This window comes from Balaenoptera borealis, assembly GCF_965194805.1.
Source record: "Balaenoptera borealis genome assembly, chromosome: 6".
Classification (NCBI taxonomy): Eukaryota; Metazoa; Chordata; class Mammalia; order Artiodactyla; family Balaenopteridae; genus Balaenoptera; species Balaenoptera borealis.
Genome location: NC_138863.1, coordinates 10,894,187 through 10,918,541, shown reverse-complemented (window position 1 = coordinate 10,918,541; position 24,355 = coordinate 10,894,187). Strand labels below are relative to the sequence as shown.

The 24,355-nt window shown below is 38.5% G+C and overlaps 1 protein-coding gene and 1 long non-coding RNA gene across 6 annotated transcripts in view; both read right to left on the bottom strand.

Moving 5' to 3' along the window:
- Positions 1–24,355, bottom strand: part of LOC309630721 — a 312,390-nt gene that overhangs the window by 67,632 nt on the left and 220,403 nt on the right. The window lies entirely within an intron of this gene.
- The window catches only part of SPHKAP (SPHK1 interactor, AKAP domain containing), a 149,743-nt gene that overhangs the window by 23,213 nt on the left and 102,175 nt on the right, over positions 1–24,355 (bottom strand). For all 5 annotated transcript variants that reach the window (XM_082396160.1, XM_082396162.1, XM_082396163.1 and 2 more), the window contains 4 exons: positions 13,599–13,658; positions 11,484–11,618; positions 7,347–7,602; positions 1,637–5,402 (listed from right to left, as the gene is read on the bottom strand). In XM_082396160.1, the coding sequence (XP_082252286.1) occupies positions 1,637–5,402; positions 7,347–7,602; positions 11,484–11,618; positions 13,599–13,658 (4,217 nt within the window). The remainder of the gene's footprint in view (positions 1–1,636; positions 5,403–7,346; positions 7,603–11,483; positions 11,619–13,598; positions 13,659–24,355) is intronic.

Genomic DNA, 24,355 nt, shown 5'->3' with positions numbered 1-24,355 from the left:
ATAATTATTTTTCTTGAAGCAAATATAAATGAATACACGACATAAAATATATTTCTAAAAAAATTATGTTAGGTCAGTGAGTGCAACAACATGTGAATGCTCAAAATTCTCAGTTTGGTGTTTATACCTTGTGGTCTCAAATTATCAAAAAGTTAGGTAATTGCTTTTCAAAAATCTCAGAGAAGGTGGCTGAGTTAAGAACACATCGCTGCTCACCAGTAGGATAATATTTTCCCCCAAATCAAGAACTGGGTTATCCTAAGTCACCCTTAAGCTCTTTATAATTGATATAATTTGGTACCTGGACAAACGTGCTAGCCTAAAATACAATAGGTATTTCTATTTGGGCCTGCCATGATGAATTCTGAATTCTGTTTCAAATAACAAAAAACTAAAAAAGTAAGAATGTGATTTTTATTTCATCATGTTGACATTTTATGAAGTTTTTAGTAAGAATTATGAAAATGTCGCTCAGAGAATAGCCTAAAAATATCTTCAGGACATGACACCTCCCCACTTCCAAACAATCAAGAGTGCCTGTATCATTTCCCTCCCTCTTGTGTATAAGAGGGTAGGAAGTCTTTCACAGGGAATTGAGCTCCATGTTTAGCTATTTTGATATGTCAAATCCTCTGATAGCAACTCTGAGATTAGAAAATGTGATCTAAATGGAACTAATTTCCCCTTTTGCAAATCCTGAGAATTCTCTAGTTTTAATAAAATTCTCACACTGTTCATAACAGGTTTCTCTTGGGAAAAAGATCTCCTGGAATAAAGGCAACCATATACCTTAACCCCCAAACAACAACAACCATAAAGTAAACATTTATTGAGTGTTTGTAATGGCCTAGGCACTGAGGTAAGGGCTTGTGTACATTTCTTTATTTAAACCTTAAGAATCTTCTTATGATGTAATTATTACTATTATTCCCCCTCACAACAGGTGAGTAAACTGAGGCAGAGATAAGTAAAATTGCTTAGAGTGATGGTTTCAAGGTTATTTAGTGGAGATCATGTTCCATAACAATTCTTTATATTGCTCCACAAAGAAAAATATACTCAATACTTAGTCCTTATGTTTTGGAAAAGATTCAGCTCTCAAATTTCTAAGGCTGGTGATGTTGTTTTGCACTTATGCTACCATGGTATACCATGCATCTAAAGGGCCAGCACTGTGGGACATGGTGTCCTTGCAAAAGACCTTTAGAATAAGACGAAAAAGAAAAACTTGAGAGACCCTGGAGAAAAATGATACCAAAATATTTAATGTCAGATTCCAATATTAAAATATATTTACATTTAACTGTTTTCAAATGCACAAGTTGATGTAATTTTCTTCTTTTGCTTGAAAACTGCCATGAATTAATTTCAGAAGTTAGCATTCTATGGGAGATTAATTGTAATGGGGAGAATGATACCTCATTTCTTCTGTTATATATATAAATCGAATTTGTTTTAGAGATTTTTAAAAAAAAGTTCCATCTTTCTAAGTGCATAGTAAACCCAGGGAGGTCAATCACTATCTCAGAAATTCAGTTCTTGTGTCAGTAAGTCCCTAAGATTTAGAATAAATACTAATTAAGATGCAAACTCCAGTCCCATGCACCCTATCTCGTCTAAGAGGTCATTGACTCACCTAGGGTTTTGGCAGGAACTCACAGTAGTGTCTCCACCCCTTGCCACATGTGGGACCTTTTCTTCTTTCAAACACTCTTCTGCTTCCTCTAGGGGGCTGCGTTTGGAAAGGACGTGTTCAGGTTCTCCAACACATTCTTCTCTCTGATCTGTTTCGATCTGAATTAAAGGCACTTCCCTTGAGCAAAGTGATCGCCTGGTGTGGCTTAGGACAGCATCCTGGCACGAGGACGTTTCCTTTCTAGAATCTAAACTGTTGTGGTTTGCAAGAGGCACAGCTTTGCTTGGAGACGACATTGGGGGATGTTTGCTTTCAGTAATGGAGTTTTTCCTCGGGTACTCAACAGACTCCTGAACAAGCAGAGCTGGCCCACTTTGCACTCTGCTCGAAGCCAATCTGCTCGCACACTCCTCCACCTGCAAGGAAGAGCCACCGGAAGCAGGCTCAGCATCAGCTGCCCGGGCGTCGTCCACTATAATTTTGTTCTTCCGCATGAGGGCTTCGATTGAGTTTGCCCACGTCTCGTGAATTAACATGTTTGTGATCTGGTCGGCCCCACCTCTCCGATACAAGCAAGAGTCAGATTTGCAGAGACCCGACGAGGAAGCGCTACCGACCTGCTGCACGCTGAGGAAATCTTGCTGGCTGTTTTGAGCAAAGCCATCTAAGGAGTTGGCTTTGATGGGCACGTTCACCGTCAGCCTGGCGCCCAGGGATCTGCTGTTGGGCATGGATGACTGTCTGTAACACACCGGGGATCGCAGAGAAGGCGACAGCAAGCCAGTCGTCCAGTCCTGGCTGCTTCGTCCGGAGGAGGCGCCGTCTTTGCTCTCTCGTTCAATGTCCCTCAACATGTACCTGTAGAACTCCTCGGTGATGCTTTCGGTGCTGGACTGCTTTGAGGAACAGCTCGGCCTCACACTGAGGTGGTCATTTTTCCGGCAGGCCTGTTGCATAGCTGAGTTCAGAATACTGCTGGCATTCTTGCCTGCGTAGTAATCCAGCAGTAACTCAAACCCTCTTCCTTCATTTTCCATCTGGTTCACCATGAACCTGGAAAACTCATCCGTGATGCTCTCACAGCTCGACTGCTTGGACACGGAGCTGGCCCTGCTAGCTGGCTGGCTTAGGGTACTGGCTAAACCCAGGCTATTCACATACGCCCTGGCGTTGGGGTCCTCCTCTGGAATGCTCTCACAGCTGGAGGCCTTCAGCCGGCTCCACCTGTCTCCACTGAGTAACCGACTCCGAGGGTAGCTCTGGGCTTGCCAGACACCGTCCACCATACAGAACTCTGTGAGGTTCATGATCTTGGCCGCCACTTCGTCTGCAAAATTATTTACAGAATCTGGGACGTCCTCAAGGTTCATCGACTCGTCCACAACCCTGTTCATCAGCTTCTCTTTAAGCTCCGGGTGCTCATCTGTTTTCCTCTTGATCTCGCTGAGTCGCGGTGGCTTGTGTTTCCTCACAGGGGCCCCACCGGCCTGGCTCTCTTTCTTCCTCTTCAAGGGTCGGCAGGATACGTTGGGGGTAACCAGAAACTCATTCCCTCTTTTCCATGCACAGAACCAGGGTTGTTTTCCTTTGGAGTTGTCAAGGCAAATCGCTGCTATTTCAGTTGCCATGGAAACAATGGTCTCTGCTAATTCTTCTGCAAAGTCTGCAATGCAGTATATGTCTGGGTGTTTTGCCGGTAGCGTGGATTGAGCAGGAAGCAGCAAATCATTCCCTAACAAAGACAGGTTAGCTTGAACTTCATTGTTTAGAGGTGAGGCACAGTTGTACTTTTCTTGAGCATTTGGATTGATGCTGTCCTCAGCGTCCTGGGAACTGATGTACTTGCCAACGGTTGGTGTCATTTCTTCCTCTGAAGGGGCTCTGCATTCACTCTCATTGTGACTGGATTGTTGATGAGGGTTTTTTGTATCCTCTCCCACCATTCCTTTCAGATATATTTCCTTGGGGGCTGTTTTAACAGACACTCTGGGAATACAGGACAATTCAGATTGCAGTGGGGGGTTCTGGGAGAGGCCGGGCTTCTCTGGGCCCTTGCTATCTTGCTTTGCATGCTCATCGTCTACAAGATCATTGATAACAAGGCTGGTGCTATGCAGGTTGCTAAGTGGATGGCTGCTGGAGTAGTCAGTGGCTTTTGTCCATGCTTGACAAGTGGCCTGATTAGTTGGCTGGAAGTCTAGTTCGGTTTCCCTCCATCTGATGGTCTCCTTAGAAAGGATGGCGGGACGTTCACCAAGCTGTACAATGTGGCTCATCTTCTTGAAAGTGAAGCATATCACATTGAAGAGAAGCTGATTTGTACTTTCCATTAAGGTGTCTAGGGTTTCAGATGAGTGCCTGCCATCGTTGGGGTCGATTATTTTATTTTTCTGGTGAACTTCATCAATGGAATGCTTCAGGATAACATTGGACAGGGTCTGTGCCAGTTCATTCCCAAGGACATTTTCTGAGCACACGGTCTGAGGCTTTGAAACAGTTTCTACGATTCTCCTATTCATTGATTCCATGAGGTCTCCAATGCTGCTGTAGGCATTAGGTCTCGTTAAGACCAGAGTGGCCTCCTTGAGCAATGCCTCTGCAATGACTTCATTCCCCAGCTCCATGCTCTTCCCGGTCACTGAACCACAAAGTGGGGGGACTGCTGCAGAAAGCTCAGCTGCAGACAAGAAGCCACTTGAAGCCACAGGGCACTTCACCTCTCCTGTTTCACCCAGGCCACAGACAGCAACAGCACTTGCCACCTGAGTCATGCCACACAGAGCAGATGGAAAGGAATATTTGCTGATGGAGTGTTCCTTGAATACTTGAGATGACTGAGCTTGCACTGTTTCATTTCCTCCCAGTGGATGGTTTGAAACCAGGGATTCTTGCTCCATTTTGAATCTTTGTGTGGCCTGTGGACTGGAAATGGTTCCAATCACAGTGGCTGCACAGGCTAATGCTACTTCTAGAGCACTCTGGGGGTGTTTGCTGGAGTTCTCTCCAGAGAGGATGGCTGAAGTTTCAAGTGAGGCTTCTGTCTTGGGCCACGAGGAGACATCTGGCTCAGGGCCAGCATCGCTGCCTTCTGGACTCTCAACAATGACAATTTGGGGGAGCTCATTCCATGCCCGAGGGACCCCGATATCTTCTGTGGAGCAACCACTGGCGAGCAGCGCACTTCCTACAGAAACACTGACTGCAGATTCCTGGGGTAGGGTAGGCTGAGACTGAGATAATCGAATAAATGCATCTTGCAGCACAGATTCTGCTAAATTCGTAGCATACTCGCCGGTTGTGGCTTCTCCATCTTTTATGGGAAGAATGGAGTTTGTGCCATCTTCATGGTCTCCTGGGTCTAAACTGCTGTCATGCTCAGAGAAAGTACCACGTGCAGAAGGTCCATGTCTCTTAACCATCCCTGAGAAATAAGCATTACCTGGAATACATAGTGCCTGTGATTTCCCCTCTTGACCTTTAACATTTTCTGAATAATAATAACTTGTGGTTGGCTTATCATTCCCCACAACTTCACCTTTCCACTCTGATGGCTTGGGTGAGGGATCTAGACTCTGCAAACCTGTATCTTCTGCCACTTTTCCCAGAGATCCTTCTGTTTTAATCAACGGTGTATGATATTTGCTAACATATTTATCTTCCAAAGCATAAAGTAACTTTTCCTTTTTGTAATTCCATTCCTCCTGAGTGGCTTCTTTTGGCTTTTTACTTTCCAAAACATTGTCTGAGACATTTATATTTTCATAACCTAGTGAAGAGAAAATGAGGGCCACGATTACTTTTTATTGATTTATTTATTTTCTTTTTTAAGACTTCATTTTTTTAAGAGCAGTTTTAGGTTAAAATTGAGACAATATACAGAGATTTCTCATATATCCCCTGCCTCCACATGTGTATAGATTTCTCTATTATGAACTTCTGCCGCAAGAGTGGTACATTTGTTACAATTGAAAAACCCATAATAACACATCGTAATCACCCAGAGTCCACACTTACCTTAGGGTTCATTCTTGATGTTGTACATTCTATGGGTTTAGACATGTGTAATGGCATATATCCGTCACTGTGGTATTGTACTAGTTTCACTGGCCAAAAAATCCTCTGCGCTTCACCTATTCAGCCCTTCAACTACCATCTGCACCCTTGCCAAACTCCTGGCAACCACCGATCTTTTTTACTGTATCCATAGTTTTGCTTTTTCTGGAATACAGGCTTTTCAGGTTGGCTTATTTCATTTACTAATATGCATTTAATTTTCCTTCCTATCTTTTCATGAATAGCTTGTTTCTTTTAAGTGCTGTATAATATACCCGCTATTACATTTTAGGTAGCAGGTTTCCACGAGTCTAAAATAACATTTAATTCCTAAAGATGCCTTAAAGAATCAGGTATCTTTTTTTTTTTTTTTAATAGCATTTTGAATGTTTCTTTAAGAAAAATGAATCCGAGAAGTCTTTTGAGTTTCACTGTGCACTGCCGCTCAACAAAATGGCTTTCAATGCGGGGTACGAATGCAAGTGCTAGCTAGAGTGCTGGAGGGCATTTGGGAGCTGAGGGCTGGTCACCATGTTTCAGGGAGAAAGTAACACAGACAGTTGTGTCTTGAACCTTCCCAGTGGGTACAGGAGAAGAAGGGAGGATGTGCAGGTCACCTAAATCATGGCCTTGTTGAAAGAGTTATTCTGAAGTTGGCACAGGATTTGCCCCAAGGACAGTGGTGACAGCATCTGGGGTATCCCTTCCTCTGTGGGGAAGAGTAACCCATTGTTCACTGAGCTACAGACGTAGATGTAGAGGACGGACCTGTGGACACGGAGGGGAAGGGGAGGGTAGGATGAATTGAGAGATTAGGATTGACATATATACACAACCATGTGTAAAATAGATAGCTAGTGGGAACATGCTATAAAGCACAGGAAGCTCAGCTCGGTGCTCGGTGACGAGCTAGATGGGTGGGATGGGGTGGGTGGAAGGGAGGTCCAAGAGGGAGGGGATATATGTATACATATAGCTGAGTCACTTCATCGTACAGCAGAAACTGACACAACATTGTAAAGCAATTATACTCCAATTAAAAAAAAAAGAATGAATAAATGAAAGCTAAGCACTTTCCTGGGTTATTTCCCTCTGTCCTGACAACAATAATAGTTAAATATAATAAATATGTATGGTTAAATAATATATACAACAAACATATATGGTTAAATATAATAAATACAATAGTGCTAGGAGCACTGCTATACTCCCAAATTGTGGACAAGGAAACTGGGGCTCAAAAAGACTGGATAACTGGCCTCAGGTTTCACAGCCTCAAAGAGGCAGTGCTAGGACTCAGGTCAATCTAACTCAGTTTCAACTAACACATGGCTTTAATGGAAAACTTAGGGACGTTAACTTTCCTCCAAGTGATAGTCTCCATCTCTTGGCAGGCAGGAGGATTTTGTTTTAAAACACATAGCTTTCTTTCTGCATCCCTAAGGCATCTTTAGGTAGAATGGGGCCACCTAACCATTGAATCTGTTAAAATGCCTCCGTCAGCATCCCCACTAGTGTTTTCTTATTCTCTCTCCCTCTTTAAACTCCTTAAGTGAAGATTGTGATGTGGCCTGAAACTTTTCTGAAATTTAACCCAGACATTTTGATAGGGTGACTAATTTCAGGATGCACATTGGTTTTGTTGGAAAGTCCTCACCGTTCCTGTATTCTTCCACCTCACTTTCCTCCTCCAAGTGCTCGGATGCGGTGAGAAAGTCTTCTTCAATTGAAGACAAGGAACAGTTTGTGTCATCCTCCACTTTTAAGATGTTTGTTCCCAGGCGGAGCTGCCGCTCCTGCACCAGTTCCAGACCAATCAGAAATTTGTTGATTTCAAAGATGATGCAGTTGGTACTGTTTGGTCTGTTCCCTCTTGCACACTGGACCAAGCAGATATCTGACAACCAAGGACACTAGAAGCAGAGAGAGAAAAAGGCATTTGTTAAAAGAGAAAATATAAAACCATTCCCTCTGACCTTTCTTCTTCTATCAATCTCTCCTCTTAGAAGGAATGGGGACCTTTAAAATATTTGGAATATTTTCTGGGCTTTTATTGATGAACCGCTTGAAAACAATTCAAGTGGTGCTTGGGAACACAGTGTACCCAGGAGAAAGTTTGACTTAGTGGAAAATAGACTAATTATATCACATATTTTTGTTCTCTCCTGTCGAAGCAAAAATTGCCCTGGGCAACATTTACCAGGCACTGAAGACCTTATCCAAAGTTATTAAAATAGGAGAGAGAGGCCAGAACTGTGTTGGACCACAACACCACTGAAACAAAAGGCAATCGGGTTTTTAAGAGCTGGCATAGGAGGATTGACATCCATCTGTGTTCGGTAAGGAAAAGTAAACTTTCTTGTATCTTCATGGCTGGAAGTAGTCTTGGAAATTGGAGCAAAGTACCCGTAGAAGTTAAGCTCCCACCCTTCCACAGAGACAAGGACACTAGCTTTGCTGATGGTTACATTTCAAAGAGATGGGTCCTAGGTCCTTCAGAAAGATATTCTTGGGGTGTAAAACTGGCAAAAGGCTTTTTAAAACAATTTACATCTCAATGGGGCAGAGAAACAATTTATAATGATAAGTTTACTAAAGTAAATGTTCTGAGAAAAGGGAGGTTTAGGGCCTGGAGTCAGGAGGAAGGCTGTCTAAAGTTTAATCAAGCTGAGGGGAAAGTTAAGGCTGTCTTGGGCATCCCTCTTGATTAAATTGAATCCCACGTTCTCAGATCAATATCTTTTTCTGCCTTGGTGATATTCAGTACAACCTCTGCCAGTATTTCAGACGGATAGTGAGTATTTTCTCAATTACAGTTAAACTTTATAATTTGTATTGTTCATTTGAAGAAGTAGTCAAAATGAGATTTAAAGAAATCCCCTGGAAGTGAACGAATTCTGTCTAAAGGATGGGCATATGGGGACAACAGTGAAGGAGGTCAAGTCATTGGCTGGTGTCCCACCGAGACCTGTTAATTCTGTTCAGTTCCAGGGTTACAGACCATCTCCCTATTCTCTGCTACACATTTTCACTATTCATAGTATTATTCATTAGAATAGCAGTAAAAAAAAGTTTCAATTGCCCACGCACAGATTACTAGTAAATCACAGACATGTCTTGTGCATTGGGGTTTTCATTTTTGTAAGAGGAACAATATGCTGATTTATAGTAATTTTTAAGAGAAAATTATTTGAATGGAAACAACAGTTAGTGGACAAAGGGAAGCAAAATAAACTTATCTCAAATGGAATTCAAAATGTCTGGGAATACTTTATGTCTAAATGGGATTATTTAAAACATGCTGACTGTGCTTGGAGTTACTTAGGTCTCATCCTAGTTAACTTGACATTTTAGAGTCCTTGAGTCTGAATGTATGTGTGTGAGTGAGTGGTGAGGATGTGTAGATGCAGAGGAACACATACACATAGACATTTATATTGTATCTTTGGAAGTAGTATATCTTTTTCTGACATAAATATCATGTATCAATCTCTTTGATTGCATATTATAATTAGAGTAATTCTAGGAGAGATGATTATAAAATGAAAAATTCAATAATTCTCTAAGGGTCCAGGGATCCCTAGGGGGCTCAGAAATAGAATTTATCTCTGTGCTTATGTGATTAGGTCTGTTCTCAAGGAAGGTGGTCCATAATTTTGCTTTTCAAAGTGTGGGTTGTGTACTAGCAGCCTCAGCATCACAGGGGAGCTTGTTACAAATGTATAATCTCAGACTCCACCCCAGACCTGCTAAATCAGAATCTGCATTTTCAAGGAATCTTTTGGTGATTCCAACATGCATTAACATTTGAGAAGTATTGGTCTATACCTTTTATGAAATTCATGAAGGATCTGTGGTCCCCCAAATGGTGAGGATCCACTGCTATAGAGTCATGAGAGCTGGCTTGATTAATTTTCTTTCCACTGAATTCATACATAATATACTAAAGTGAAATTTGATAGATACTTTCTGAGTGCCTATTATATGCAAGGTGTGCTGGGAGGTACAAAGATGAATCAAATAATTACTCTAGGGGATGGGGCATAACATACTCCCAGTAGATCAGACACGAACAAAAATAAAGTTGAACCCTAAGAAGCTGTCAGATTTGCAGGTCAAAATGATTGCATATTGTCATTTCATATCATTTAGACTAAATATAAATAACGAAGTGAAATGGGGTAGAAATCAAAAGAAATGTTAGCAAAGCAATATGAGCAGTTAAATAATACTTCAAGACAGACTTAGGGAAAGGTTGTTATTAAACATTCAATGTTACACCGCCGTGGTACCCTTAGGAAGAAAATGTATTTTCTTTACAATCTTCTTGAAAGTAAATAAACATCCTGAGAGTCTTAGGTAAATGATAGCAAACAACAGAGCCTGTAAAATAATGGCAGATATTATTATATAATTTTTATGATAGTCTCCTAGGTGTTTGCATATCTTATTACCTTTAATGCAAACAATTTTCTGTGAAGTGACTGGTGCTACTGCTCTGTTACAGATGAGAAATCAGAAGCACAGAAAGGCTCACCGACTCTTTCAAAGTCACAGAAATATAATGTGGAAGAGCCAGCAATGCAATCCAGGTCTGCTGGACTCCAATTCCTGTGTTCTTTCCAACTCTCCTCATGGAGAGTTTAATTAGAAATCCTTACTAACAGGCCTGGTGCAGAAACCACTCTTAAAACTAAGCTTTGAAAATTGCTTTTGGTCACCATGGTTTTGCCTAGTATAAAGAGAGGGTACTTAGAGATGTTTCTGTATTCTCTTTTCAAACAATTCATTTTCTCACTAAGGAAATGTGTTATTAGATTGACCGGGAAGAATTTTGTTCTAGGCTTGATGAGCAAATTGTTAACAGGCTGTGTGTAGATTTTTATTAAGTATCTGGAGTACAGCAAGAAATAGTGGGTGGACCTCTGAATTTTTTGATATTTTGAAGGATTAAAGAATAAAAGAAAATTTTAAAACATTCCAGCAAAACTAAAACACAAGGAAGAGCAATTTAGAGGAAAACAAATGCTCACTATTTTAAACTGTAGCTATCACTATCAACATATCTTATTTGAGAAAATTCGCGATCTTTTATACAGTATGTTTTTAGAAATCTTTTATGTGTTTTTCTGTAAATTGGTTAAACAATTTAAAATTTTAAAGTTTTCTTCAGTGTTATAATGATATATCTAATAATAATGAACATTAGTAGATTGAATGATAATAATAGTATTTTAAATTCTACTTTATTTTCGGTAATATTCTTTTATTCTGGGAACTTCATTTTTGGGCCTAGGAAACTCCATTTCCATCTTTCGGCTGCTATCCTATATTTATTAGCTTGGCTGGTTTGATATATCCTAAGAAATAAATAGTATCCAGAAAGAAGAAATTGTGCAATTCTAGGACCACAAGGTATGAATTAGAATTTTGCTATTGTTCCTGAAACAGAAGACAATTCTGTTTTTGATTATCCAGTAGATTTGTAGAAAACCAAGCCAACCAACCAATGCCTAATGTGTCTGCTTTAGTTTAAGTGCAACTCAGAACCATAAACTTGAGAAGATAACATATGCCAGGAGTTGATGTAAGGGAAACTCTGTCAAGCTATGAGGGGCAATAATTAAGAGAAATACAAGTAAAGCCTATTCTTGAATACAAGGACATTTTTGATTCTTATGCTATGGGAGTCTACGTATAGCATCTATTTGGGCCTTATACTGATTTGTGTAAAGGGCTGACCACAGACAACTTACTACTAGTGAATAGGTTAGCAAGAGCTTATATTTCTTACCTGTGAAACTTCAAAATCTGCCTGGAGATTTCCAGATGTTAACCCACTTAGGAGGACAATTTCATTTTCTTTTGGCTTTTGGACATTCATGGAGCTTATAAATTTTGGAAGATCTGGTGAGACATTGCCCAATTTCTGTAGAACAAGAATCTTTATTAGCTTAGATGTTTTATTTTCACTTCCAAAATACTACCCCAAAATTATTTTACTTGCAAAAATAATATACTCAGTAACAATTCGTAATATAGATTACTTAATCTATTAAGATTATTACTAGAAGAGATTGTATAAAATTGAAGCATAAGGTTTAGATGGGAATAGAAAATTTCCTAACATAAAGATTTAAACATTTTTACTTCTAAGTTTTCCAAAGTAAACACTTAATGATTATTGTGACACCACAGTTATACATGATAGTTTGGGAACTTTTTCCTTTTAAATCCTTGAATAAGAAGCCCATTAACTAATAACCATGTGTTCTAATAAAGCCAATAATAATATTAATAATAAAATAATTGCTAACATTGATTTTTCTGTATGTATTTATTACAAGGCACCATATTAAGGACTGTACATATGTTACATTACTATCTTCAATCACTGCAACACCCCTATATGGATTAGGTACCACTATTACTTTCCTTTCTCACATAAGTAGCCTGAGATCCAGAGAAGATGAGATGAGTTCCTTGAACACCTTTATGTAGCTTAATCAGTTTATGTATACCCTTAGGCATAGCAGAAGGTGGTCTCAAATCACACCTAAGTTCGTTAAATACAATGTTCTTTTTTTTTCTTTTTGCTTTAGTCTTTTATTGTGGTAGACATATATACTTAATTTTCTTTTACATATCAAACAAAAGAATATCAAAACCTGAGAACACAAGCAGGGAATACTAAGAGATCCATACACAGCACAGATTAATTAGAAATACTCATCTACATATGCATTCTATAGATTCTAAAAATGTGATTTTCATAATCTTACCAAATTTCCATTTCACATATATTTAAAAATTAATATCTGTCATCTATTTGCATATTTAAGTACTGTAATAGCTGTCCCAAAGATCACTGCTGAAACAGTTTTGTTTCCATGAAGATCACGTTAATCAGAGAAATGAGTAGGAAAAAAATGCTGTTAAGTTATAATGTGTCTTTTCTATGTCATAAAGTTTGATGGAAACACAGTTCTTAAGATGGCAATTGCTTTGGTCCTTCCTGCTCTCTCTCTGATGTACTCTGCACCATAATTCCATCAAATGAAATTATATGTACAATTTCTTTTGAAGATGTCTCCAGTACTACACAGATGAGTGATATTTTGGAGCTCAGTGGAAGTCAATAATAAATAATCTGTATGGGCAATTGAGCTGGAGAAGCTTCAGGTGCAGCATCGTCAAGAAAAGAACATTGCGGGAGTAACTGAGTAACTTCAGGTCTACCATACTGTGATAATCAAGCGGCAAATGGTGTGCTATTATGCATTAAAGAGTGTTACACCAAATAGTGAAATCAAATCATCTTCAGCTTTGGGAATGAATCCTTCCCACTGTACCCATAGGCTCTAGTTCCGAAGGATTGAGTGGACCTTCAAGTTTTTGCATGTTGTCAAGGATTTACATCAGGATCTTACAACCTTGGACGAGCCTGGAATATTTAGCTGCTGCAGAGTGCAAAAAGTTTGAGTCCCAGATGAGTGTAGGGCTAGGAAACTGAGGTTAGATATAAAACATTTGATGAAAGCAGCAGGAAGGAGCAAACCAGAGGGAAGAGCTAGCTGGTATCAAGTGGGTTTTGCAAAAACCTTGGAAAAGTCACCACAGACTGAGTGTTTGAGAGTGGAGAAGGGGAGAGTAGAAAAGCCACTCCTAGGCACTGGTGGGCAGGAGAAAGCGCCTGTCTGCTGGGGAAAGCAAGTTTCACAAATATAAGGAGGGCAAACTGTGTAGGAAAGTGGCAGAAAAGGGATCAGGGAGATGGGCTGTGATGAAACCACCTAATTAAAGAGTCTCCTACAAAGTGAGCATCATTTATGGGGAGTCATGTTAGTTCTCTCGTCAGTACAGCCAGTCGTTGAAGTGAGTTCCCAGAGAGCCTAGCTCCCAGTGCTACCTGCTGCAGGTGCTCTGTACTGCATGCGTCCTTGTTCACATCCAGGTTCACAAAGCACACCTGGGAAAGAGGGCAAATAGTGTCAGTTAAGTGAAAATCATGACAGTCATTTTTGAAGAAAGCAGGAATTAGTTTGGGGCAAATGATTAGAGAGTCGTACATATTTTGTACAGTTGATCTGGCCTAGAAACATCCATCTTACCTTTGGGCGTGTGCACCCAATTCCTACTCGTAGTTCCAACTGATCCCACCAAATGCCCTCCGTCTTTCATGGCCCGACAAACAAAACAAAGCCCCTTTGTATAGAACCAGTGTAACAGTCCCAAGAAAATCTTCAGGTTTATAAAGTGTTGTCAAATCTCATGAAATAGGAAAAAGACTTGTAATACTCTCAACCTCTGTTTATAATTGCAACAAACACTTCTTGTTATTTCCCTCTTTCCTCTTATTTCCTGCTCCCTTTCTCCACCCACTTTTCATATCATGTACAATCAATGGATTTCTCTGTCTCATTGTTTTAGTTAATTTTAATGTATTTCATCTTGTTGTAGTGTTTGCCTCTTCTGTAGTTATCTTAAACAAGTGTCTGAATAAGTAAGAGTATGAAAACAACAGCTACAAGATTAAATAATAATTCAGAGCAACAGTAAAAGAATTGTACAATTTAAACACATCACATAGATTAAACAAACCACCATGGGCATTCAGATGGGAATGGTGAGAAGAAAGTTTTAAGAAAATTTGCAAAGAGACAAGATACGTTATTGAGAGATGAATAGGATTTTGGTGGGTAAGGAAAGAGGCTGACGTCCCTGGGAGGTCAGATAGTATGAGTAATATTTGGAAGTAGGAAAGTGCAATGCCCTGTAAAGAAGCAGGGAGAGAGTCTGGTTGCAGCAAAGTCCTGGAGAAAGAAAAGTGTTAGAAATAAGGTCTTGGAAGGTTCATGTTAAATGAGGTCATGCAAATGAGGTTTTACAATATTTTACTAAAAATCATTCAAAGGTTTTTATTCCTAACATGCCGATTTGATGATACAAAACTGGATGAGAACATTAATTATCTGGGTATTTAGTCAGACGTTTGGACTTAAGTAGATGCCTGCAAGGATATGGGGGCTTCTGATTTCAGTTAGTCGTTTGAGGTCATGGTTTCTTATAGTCCATTCTTTTTCTTTTTGAGGGAAAAAGAACCATAATTGAAAGATTTTGGGAAAGGCCTTAAAAATTAAAATAGTTATTTATTGCTGAAGTGTAAAGATCACTACTGTCTTCATCCCAAGTATTGGGAGATTTCTTCAAGTTTCCTGGGCTCAAAATATCTTTGCAGTGCAGCCTACAGTATTTGCTTCTTAAGAGTAACTCGATGGGCATTTGGGGCAAGGAAGGGCATGAAATGCCACCCTCACTCTCATTCAGAGGTTCTCTTCTTTTGGGTTAATAAGATGGGTAAACAGGGAGGATTCAGGCCTGAGTCCTTCTGCAGACAATGCAAATGGAAACATAAATAGTAGGTGATGCTTGGAAGGGGTTCATGATCTAGAGGAGTTTGAGAATATTCATATAATGATAGTTACTTTGCCCTTGGAAAATTGGTTCAATATCCATTAGTACTCAGGGACTTTTCTTTACATGCAGCTGGGATGACAGTTATTGAATTGATTAGACAATTTTCCATTCACCTTAAAGAAAGGTGCATTACCTGGCCCCTGGGCATCACAAAGCTCTATTATCTTATTTCCCAGTGGGAGAGGGCAAAGCAGAGAGACTAAAGAAAAGCATCTATAATAACCATTTATCTGCCCTCCAATATTGTCTTTAGTTTCTGAAGATGAACAATTTTTCATTCATTTTCTGCTACAATGTGAAACTCTACCTATATTTGGAGGAAACGCTCCATATTTGCTAGCTGGGCCAAGACCAAAACAAAGCAAGACATAAACCAACCACTTGCTTATATTTAGTCCATATATATTTCTGCATCTCGGTGGTAGGGGAGGTTTTTAGGGCCTGATGTACATCCAATTTTAGGAGACGTCCCTTTTGAAAAAGAATGATGAAATTCAAAATTCTAAATTAGATGTGAAAGTGAATATTTATTTATTTAGAAGGAGAAAAGAAAACACAAAAAAATCTCAAATTTAAAAAGACTGACAATAGAAAGCCCAGAGATAAACCCACATACATATGGTCACCTTATCTTTGATAAAGGAGGCAAGAATATACAATGGAGAAAAGACAGCCCTTCAATAAGTGGTGCTGGGAAAACTGGACAGCTACATGTAAAAGAATGAAAGCAGAACACTCCCTAACACCATACACAAAAATAAACTCAAAATGGATTAAAGACCTAAATGTAAGGTCAGACACTATAAAACTCTTAGAGGAAAACATAGGCAGAACACTCTATAACATAAATCACAGCAAGATCCTTTTTGACCCACCTCCTAAAGCAATGGAAATAAAAACAAAAATAAACAAATGGGACCTAATGAAACTTAAAAGCTTCTGCACAGCAAAGGAAACCATAAACAAGACGAAAAGACAACCCTCAGAATGGGAGAAAATATTTGCCAATGAAGCAACTGACAAAGGATTAAACTCCAAAATTTACAAGCAGCTCATGCAGCTCAATATCAAAAAAAAAAAAAAAAAAAAAACCAATCCAAAAATGGGCAGAAGACCTAAATAGACATTTCTCCAAAGAAGATATACAGATTGCCAACAAACACATGAAAGAATGCTCAACATCATTAATCATTAGAGAAATGCAAATCAAAACTACAATGTGATATCATCTCACACTGGTCAAAATGGCCATCATCAAAAAATCTACAAACAATAAATGCTGGAGAGGGTGTGGAGAAAAGGGAACCCTCATACGCTGTTGGTGGGAATGTAAATTGATACAGCCACTATGGAGAACAGGATGGAGGTTCCTTAAAAAACTAAAAATAGAACTACTATACGACCCAGCAATCCCACTACTGGGCATATACCCTGAGAAAACCATAATTCAAAAAGAGTCATGGACCCCAATGTTCATTGCAGCTCCATTTACAATAGCCAGGACATGGAAGCAACCTAAGTGTCCATCGACAGATGAATGGATAAAGAAGATGTGGCACATATATACAATGGAATATTACTCAGCCATAAAAAGGAATGAAATTGAGTTATCTGTAGTTAGGTGGATGGACCTAGAGTCTGTCATAAAGAGTGAAGTAAGTCAGAAAGAGAAAAACAAATACCGTATGCTAACACATATATATGGAATCTAAAAAAAGAAAAAAGAAAAGTGGTCATGAAGAACCTGGGGGCAAGATGGGAATAAAGATGTAGACCTACTAGAAAATGGACTTGAGGACATGGGGAGGGGGAAGGGCAAGCTGGGACAAAGTGAGAGAGTGGTAGTGTATATATGGACCTATATACACTACCAAACGTAAAATAGATAGCTAGTGGGAAGCAGTCGCATAGCACAGGGAGATCAGCTCAGTGCTTTGTGACCACCTAGAGGGGTGGGATAGGGAGGGTGGGAGGGAGGGAGACGCAAGAGCGAAGAGATATGGGGATATATGTATATGTATAACAGATTCACTTCATTATAAAGCAGAAACTAACACACCATTGTAAAGCAATTATACTCCAATAAAAACGTTAAAAAAAATTGTAAAGCTACTATACCCCAATAAAAATTTAATTAAAAAAGAAAAATAAAAAAATAAAAAGACTGACAAATGCCACAAACATGAGAACTTTCAGAAAAATGATATTTTAATTAATAAGCTGCCCGGTGCACCTCCATGATACTTTTTCTCTACATTTTTGGTTCCATACTCTGATCATCTCTTCATATAAAAGCAGTTTTATGACATCATTTTCTCTAAAGAGAATAGAAAGATAATTCAGTCTTTAATACTGTTGATTTAAGTTTTTTCAACTTCACAAACTTTTATTGATAATATACATTTTCCAGGTGTTGTCAAATTTAGTGGGAAACCACTACATAATTTCTTTCATATATGGCTTGTTATATATTCATTAATTTTAATACCATTACAAATTTGTGCTCTACAAACATAAAAATTTGGATAAATTCTCTTTTGTTTGATTCCAATTAATAAAGAAAGAAAAAGTTCATGGTTCATTTATAACTTTCAATGCTGTATTGTCCAATTTCCCACCAGGAAAGGACTTCTGTGTTTTCTAGGCACCAAAGAGAACCCAATCTTGTATTTATAATTTTACATGTTTGGTGACTGCAAGAGTTCTCCACAGACTAGCTTCTGGCACATAAAACCTTGTTTTCCCTTCACTATTTTATGTTTCTGGTATTGGGGATGGTAGGACAGCTCATATTGTGAAACCGTCTCTGATCTAAAATCTTCATGCCGCAATGTCTGGCTGAGTCCATGATGGGAGCATTCAGGAAGCCATTCCTACATGTGGATGGCTAGCAGTCCCTTAACTATACATGAAAGTGATCTCAAGCAACATAAATATGTCGCCTGTAAACACTAATCTACTCCAGTCCCCTTAAGCTAGACCGCACACATGTCTGTCGTCACTCTGATAACCCTCCACATGAGAAGAGATAAGATGTAGTGAGAGTCTGAATGGAAAGACACAATTGCAGTTAAAACGTCTTCACTTTGAAAATCACACAAACATACAACCATGTGAGTACCTGGGAGTGGGTTCTATGCAACCAAGGAGCCCTGAATTTTAAGCTTTGATGGTTTTACAGTAAGTGCCCTTCATGGTGAAATGGTCTCTGTGGTGAGAATGTTCTTAGCTTGTGCTCACTGTCTATGACCGTGGGCTGTTTACTTGAGATTTAGCCACCTTCCGTTGCTGAACTCCAAGTGGAGAGTATAAGACAAGACTCTGTCGAGAAGGGCTGGGGAATGGTGGGTATGCGGTAGCGGTTGTGTAGGTTGATGAGGGCACTAAGCGCCCTACATCTCTGAGGTTTATGGCTTGGTGTCAGGTGCTGAGAAGACAAACAGGTATTTTTCTTGCTCTCAGGGAGTTATGGTCTGCTGAAGGCAGAACACATCCCTAAAACGATGAACATGAAGTGCTAGAGAAGTGACAGGCCTGTGTGATGGTGAAGGAAGTTGGGAAAAGGGGACCCATCACAAATGGCATCTCAGAGAAGCTGGATTTGAAGTAAGCTTGGAAGACAGGCAGGACACATTTAAAAGCAGAAGAGGGAAAATGACACAAACAGTGCGTGGATGCTTTTTCCCCTGATCAGCACCTGCTGAGTAATGGTAAGAGGCTCTGTTTTAAGCACAAGCTGAGGAGAGGGAGAAGACAGAGGCTGTGAAGTCCAAGGCGAGAGACGCTTCCTTGAGAAACTCCAGGGTGAGATCAAAGTGGGTGGACAAAATGCCTTTCTTTCTGCACAATAAAAGACTCTGGCAATAATAGCAGACTTTTAAAAGAGTCAAATGAAAGAGGAAATCATAATTTTGTGATACAGTTCCTGTGCAGTAAGAATTGTGGGAGACCTATGGGTTAGAGTTAGGTATTTCCTTTCTTACAAACGAGGCCGCCGCTTCCATGTTATTACAGGAGGATATAAGGAAACTTGGTAATGGGAAGTTAAAATTTCTAGAGGCTTAGGGTGAGTGTTATGTGTGATTAAAATATTAAAGCCTGGGAGATTATTCATTACGGTTTAATGGGCTGAGTATTGAAAGGGGTCCCTCAGGGTCTGGAAAGAGCACTGCGGGCAGGGAGGTTGAGGCTGTATGTCTGAGACATCAGCCAATTAGGAATAAGATGTAATTACTCTGCGTTGACTCTTTGTCTCAATCTGGAGTGATGTTATTGAGTTATCTGTAAAATGCCTGAATGTGCAAATCCAAATATGTCAAATGATACAGAGAAAGATTTTTTTTTAAAGTAGGCATGTTTACTTAATTACCTTTGTTTTTAAACACAGTTCATTTCCTTCAGCCTTGACTAGATTATTAGCTCATGAGGGCAGGTCCTGGTCATTACTGTATTCTTAGTGCTTAGCATAGCTTGGCATTTGATAGATGCTCAATAAATCCTTGCTGATAAATGTACATGCATAAATGAAGGGAAAGCACTGTCACAGGTGATAGGTGTAATAATTGTTATTTTAAATAAATATTTTCCTTATTTATTACATAGTTTTCTTCCAACAAGTATGCAAGGGATTAAATAGAGAAGTTATAGGAGAATTAACTGGGCTAATATTAATCCAGCGATTGATATTGTTTAAAGTGCTTAGATTGGCTTCTTTATCCCATGAATAAGGATTTGCTAAAAAAATAGAAATAGGCAAAAAGTTGAGAACCATAATTGGTAATAAATGCACATAAAAGATATTAATGTTTTTCTTGGACTGAAAGCTCCTTTCTCTTCATATAAAATACATTCCTCTCTGTGTTTGCACACGCCCTTGTTCAGAGCATCTGCAAACATATTCAGCCGTAGCAGATGAAAACACAACATCATCACCGAGAGAACACAAATATCTCTTTTCTTGCCTAAAGGCTAATTTTGTGGTTGTCCATAACTTTTAAATTCAAAGCCTCTCTTCTGTCATTATTATGGTTTTAAAATGAAATGTTATAGGAATAAGAATCACTGAGAAAATGATGCCACTTTATGATTTTGACTTTTAAATAATCTAATAAAATATTCTTCAAAGGTATTCATAAACAGTTAACCTTTTAATGTTTGTAGGCAATACATTGTTTTCTCTGTTTAGTTTTTATAGATTATTTAGTCAAGCAATCTCAATTGTTTATTTTACCTATAAGTCTAGTTTCATAAATGGAGGATCACGTAGGCCTGTTTAAAAATAAAATTTTACTATGACGGTTTATTAGATAGTGATATAAGATATATTTTGGTAAAAAACTACTATGAGAAAGAGGTTAACCTTAAACCCTATCAAAATAAGAAAAAATAATTTTAAGTGGATTGTAATTCATAACAACTTTTGTAAGTTAACTGTATTTAATAGTTTTATTTCAATACAAATTAAGTCAAACGAAAACAATACTAATACGTAAGGTAAAAATTTCATGTTTGACTCTGAATCGACCCACAGAAAAAGAACTGGTGATGATTGTCAGGCTCAAACTTATATTGTATGTGGGCAGTTTTATTTTATCATGTGTTCATTTCAGTCAACATTTTGGATTGTTCAGATAGTCAAATGCAACAGTCGAGAAATGCCATTGCATAACGCACTCACTAAAGGCAAATCCTGTGCAAAAGGATATATGACAATGGAGTTTTAGCCCAGGATGTGGGACCTTTGATTTTCTTTCCCGGGTATGTTTTCATCTCTCCTGAATTCAGCTGAAATCTATTAAGGAAATCATTCTTATGGAGATCCTGCTTAGAAAATGTTAAAAAACATGATGTCAAATTGCCTTTGGCATCTAGGCATTTGAATGTTTACTATGACCAAATATATACTTATGCGTTATCTTAGAAGAAACCCAATTCCTTATTTCTGCAGCTTCTAACAATGCAGCCATCTGGCCATGTGGCAATGATAAGATCTCTTAATTTGGTATTAAAATGCTGACCCACAAACCTTTCGAAGTAAAAATTGCTTCCTTTCTTCCCCCAACCAAAAGTCTTCAGCTAGATTCAGGATCCAGGACCAAAAGCATCTTTTAAAGAATATGGCTTTTTCCCTGTTAGTACTTTAGGCTGACGATAACTAAATTAGGAATTTATACATCAATGTTGTTATGTCACAGAGCTGTCAGACATTTTGGAACACACTTGACTATTTGGAATGATACTGCATTGGTATCCAGTTATTATTGCTTTGAAATGATTGAAGCAATCACACAAAATGAAATACGAAGTTTTATTTACACTTGAGACAGTCAAACCTTTCTGCTTTTTTCATTGTCAATATTTTTTAAAAATAACTTTGAAATGCTGTTTGGGGGTAGCTATTCAAGCAGTTTGTGATAAGAGACACAGGAAAAGGCACAGAGATTTCTGAACAGTGACAGATATTTTAACTAGCCATACATCAAGCCAATTTTATTGCTAACCTAAAAGATAAATTATAAATAAGGATGCTACTCAAGATTAATTGTTTATTTTCCCACAATTTTTGTTGTTTTAAAAGACATTTCTTTTGGAGCAAGAGGATAAACTTATATGCAATATCTGATATACATTTACCAGGTAAAGAACACATGGTATTTATTTTAAATTTCCATTTTAAAGATACTCTTTATTGAGATATAATTCATATACCATATGACTTACCCATTTAAAGTGTATGCTTCTATGTTTTTTAAAAAAATTTATTTATTTATTTTTGGCTGTGTTGGGTCTTTGTTGCTGCACACGGGCTTTCTCTAGTTGCGGCGAGCAGGGGCTACTCTTCGTTGCAGTGTGCAGGCTTCTCATTGCAGTGGCTTCTCTTGCCGTGGAGCATGTGCTCTAGGCCCACGGGCTTCAGTAGTTGTGGCACGGGGGCTCCGGTAGTTGTGGCTCATGGGCTATAGAGCACAGGCTCAGTAGTTGTGGCGCACAGGCTTAGCTGCTCCTCGGCATGTGGGATCTTCCCAGACCAGGGATTGAACCTGTGTCCCCTGCATTGGCAGGTGGATTCTTAACCACTGTGCCACCAGGGAAGTCTCACTTCTATAGTTTTTAATATATTCACAGAGTTGTGCAACCATCACCACAATAAATTTTAGAATATTTTTATCATCCACAAAAGAAAATGTATTATTAGCGGTCAATCTCTATTTCTCCCCAAATACCCTCTCTCTAGCCCTAGACGACCACTCATCTACTTTCTATTTCTATATATTTGCCTATTTTGGACATTTAGTGTAACAAGCATCATGTGTTTTAGAAACAAAATATATATTTTTTGGTGACTGATCAACATAATGTTTTTAAAGTCCATTCATGTCATAGTATGTAAAAATAGTTTGTTTTTTATTGTTGAATAATATTCCATTGTGTGTATATATACCTATATATACATATATATATTGCATTTTATTTATTAATTTATCAGTTTATGGATATTTGGGTTGTTTCCAAGGAAATGTTAATTTTTCACAATCTCCCCTGGTAACTGAGGATTTGGGAATCATGAGATAAGATGATTTTTGACTGTAATTTTTTCATCTCTCATCTTGGCGATGAGAGCTTTCTCCTGTCACGTCTTCCTAATAAAAAGGGGTGATCTTAAGGAAAAATGATGCCCAAAGATGGTGGGGGCAGGGATGAGTCAAATTTCCGTTAGAACAAGGTTTATCTGGAAGTTTTATCTTTTTTGTATGTCAAATTGAAAGGAAAAAGAATACATTAGACTTGGCTCCATCTTGCTTACTTCTTCGCTCACAGATTATTAATACATAAAGAGCTGAGATACATTCCTGAACTCTCAAGAGTCATGCCCTGGGATAATGCAGGCAAAGAAGAGTCAAATGCTGATCAACTATCAAGTAGATGAATTATTATAGACATCTCGGTTGATGGTGGGGTATCTTCTACTCATCAGCACACTTCTGTTTTCTTTCTGATCAAGATGATTTCTCAAGTCTTCGCTTTGCCTACTGTAATTAAGCCAAGTTTCAGAGAGTCACACAGCAATCACTAGCATGTTTAATAGGGAAAATCTTTTTTTCTCGGGTACATGGAGCATGTGTCGGGGAGGGGAGTAGTCAGAGGATTTATGTCTTCTGATAGATGAACAGCACCTCAGGAGGTGGTAGATGAGATATGTTTGCTGATCCTAAACATGTCTAGAACATGAAATTCTTACCTGTTATCAAGTTAAATATGACGGTTTTACACATCTCACTCCTCAAAATTCATTGTGCTCAAACTGCTGTTTTTTTGTTTAATCAGTTCTTACCACTCTCTTGGATGCCTTCAGTTCAAAAGGTTAACTCTACTTAATCTGGATAAGCATCCTCTAGCAAAAGAATGATTGAGGGAGCAGGGCAGTCCCTGAATCATGGAAGCCAGGAATAACCCAGATCCTCAAAGTCTATGAACAGCCATAATAAAAGAACTAACAACAAAGAACTGAAGAAATAAGTAAGCTATGCAGCAGAGAGCCACCTAATTTTCAAAGCTTTCAAAATAATCCTGTTTTCATGTAGAGGACACAGTCATTGTTCAGAATATTAAAATTTTATAGGTTTCACCAAATAGCAATGGAGGAAATCCCAGACACAGTAAATGGGACAATATGCTCCCCATATCTGGCTGGACCATTCTCTCATCTTTGAGGCACAGTAGTGCAGAAATGACAGGAGGATGTGCTCTGCCTACAGACAAGCTTAGTTTCAAATCCTGGCTTCACCCCTTACCAGTTTGTAGTCTTAATAAACCATGGAAAAAATGGGGATAATAAAATATATCTGCTTTGCAGAATTTCTGTGAAGATTAGATGAAATACAAAATAAACAATATCGGAGCAAACTGGATGACACTTTATTGCTTTCTGTGTTATAGTCTGTAAGGGTGAACTATTTGAAATTGTTGCTCTTTAATTTTATTCATACAAAAATATTTCATAAGGTCTAACCTAAATAACCTAAATAATTTGAGGTAGAATATTTATAAAAAACAGCTATTTATGAGTGTAAAGCAATTAAAATTTGGTTCCTTGCATGTAGCTACTTCCTCTGCTACCCAAATCTTATTTACTTGGTATAAATATTTGTTTTAGTTCAATTACATAAACATTATTTATTGATGAAAAAC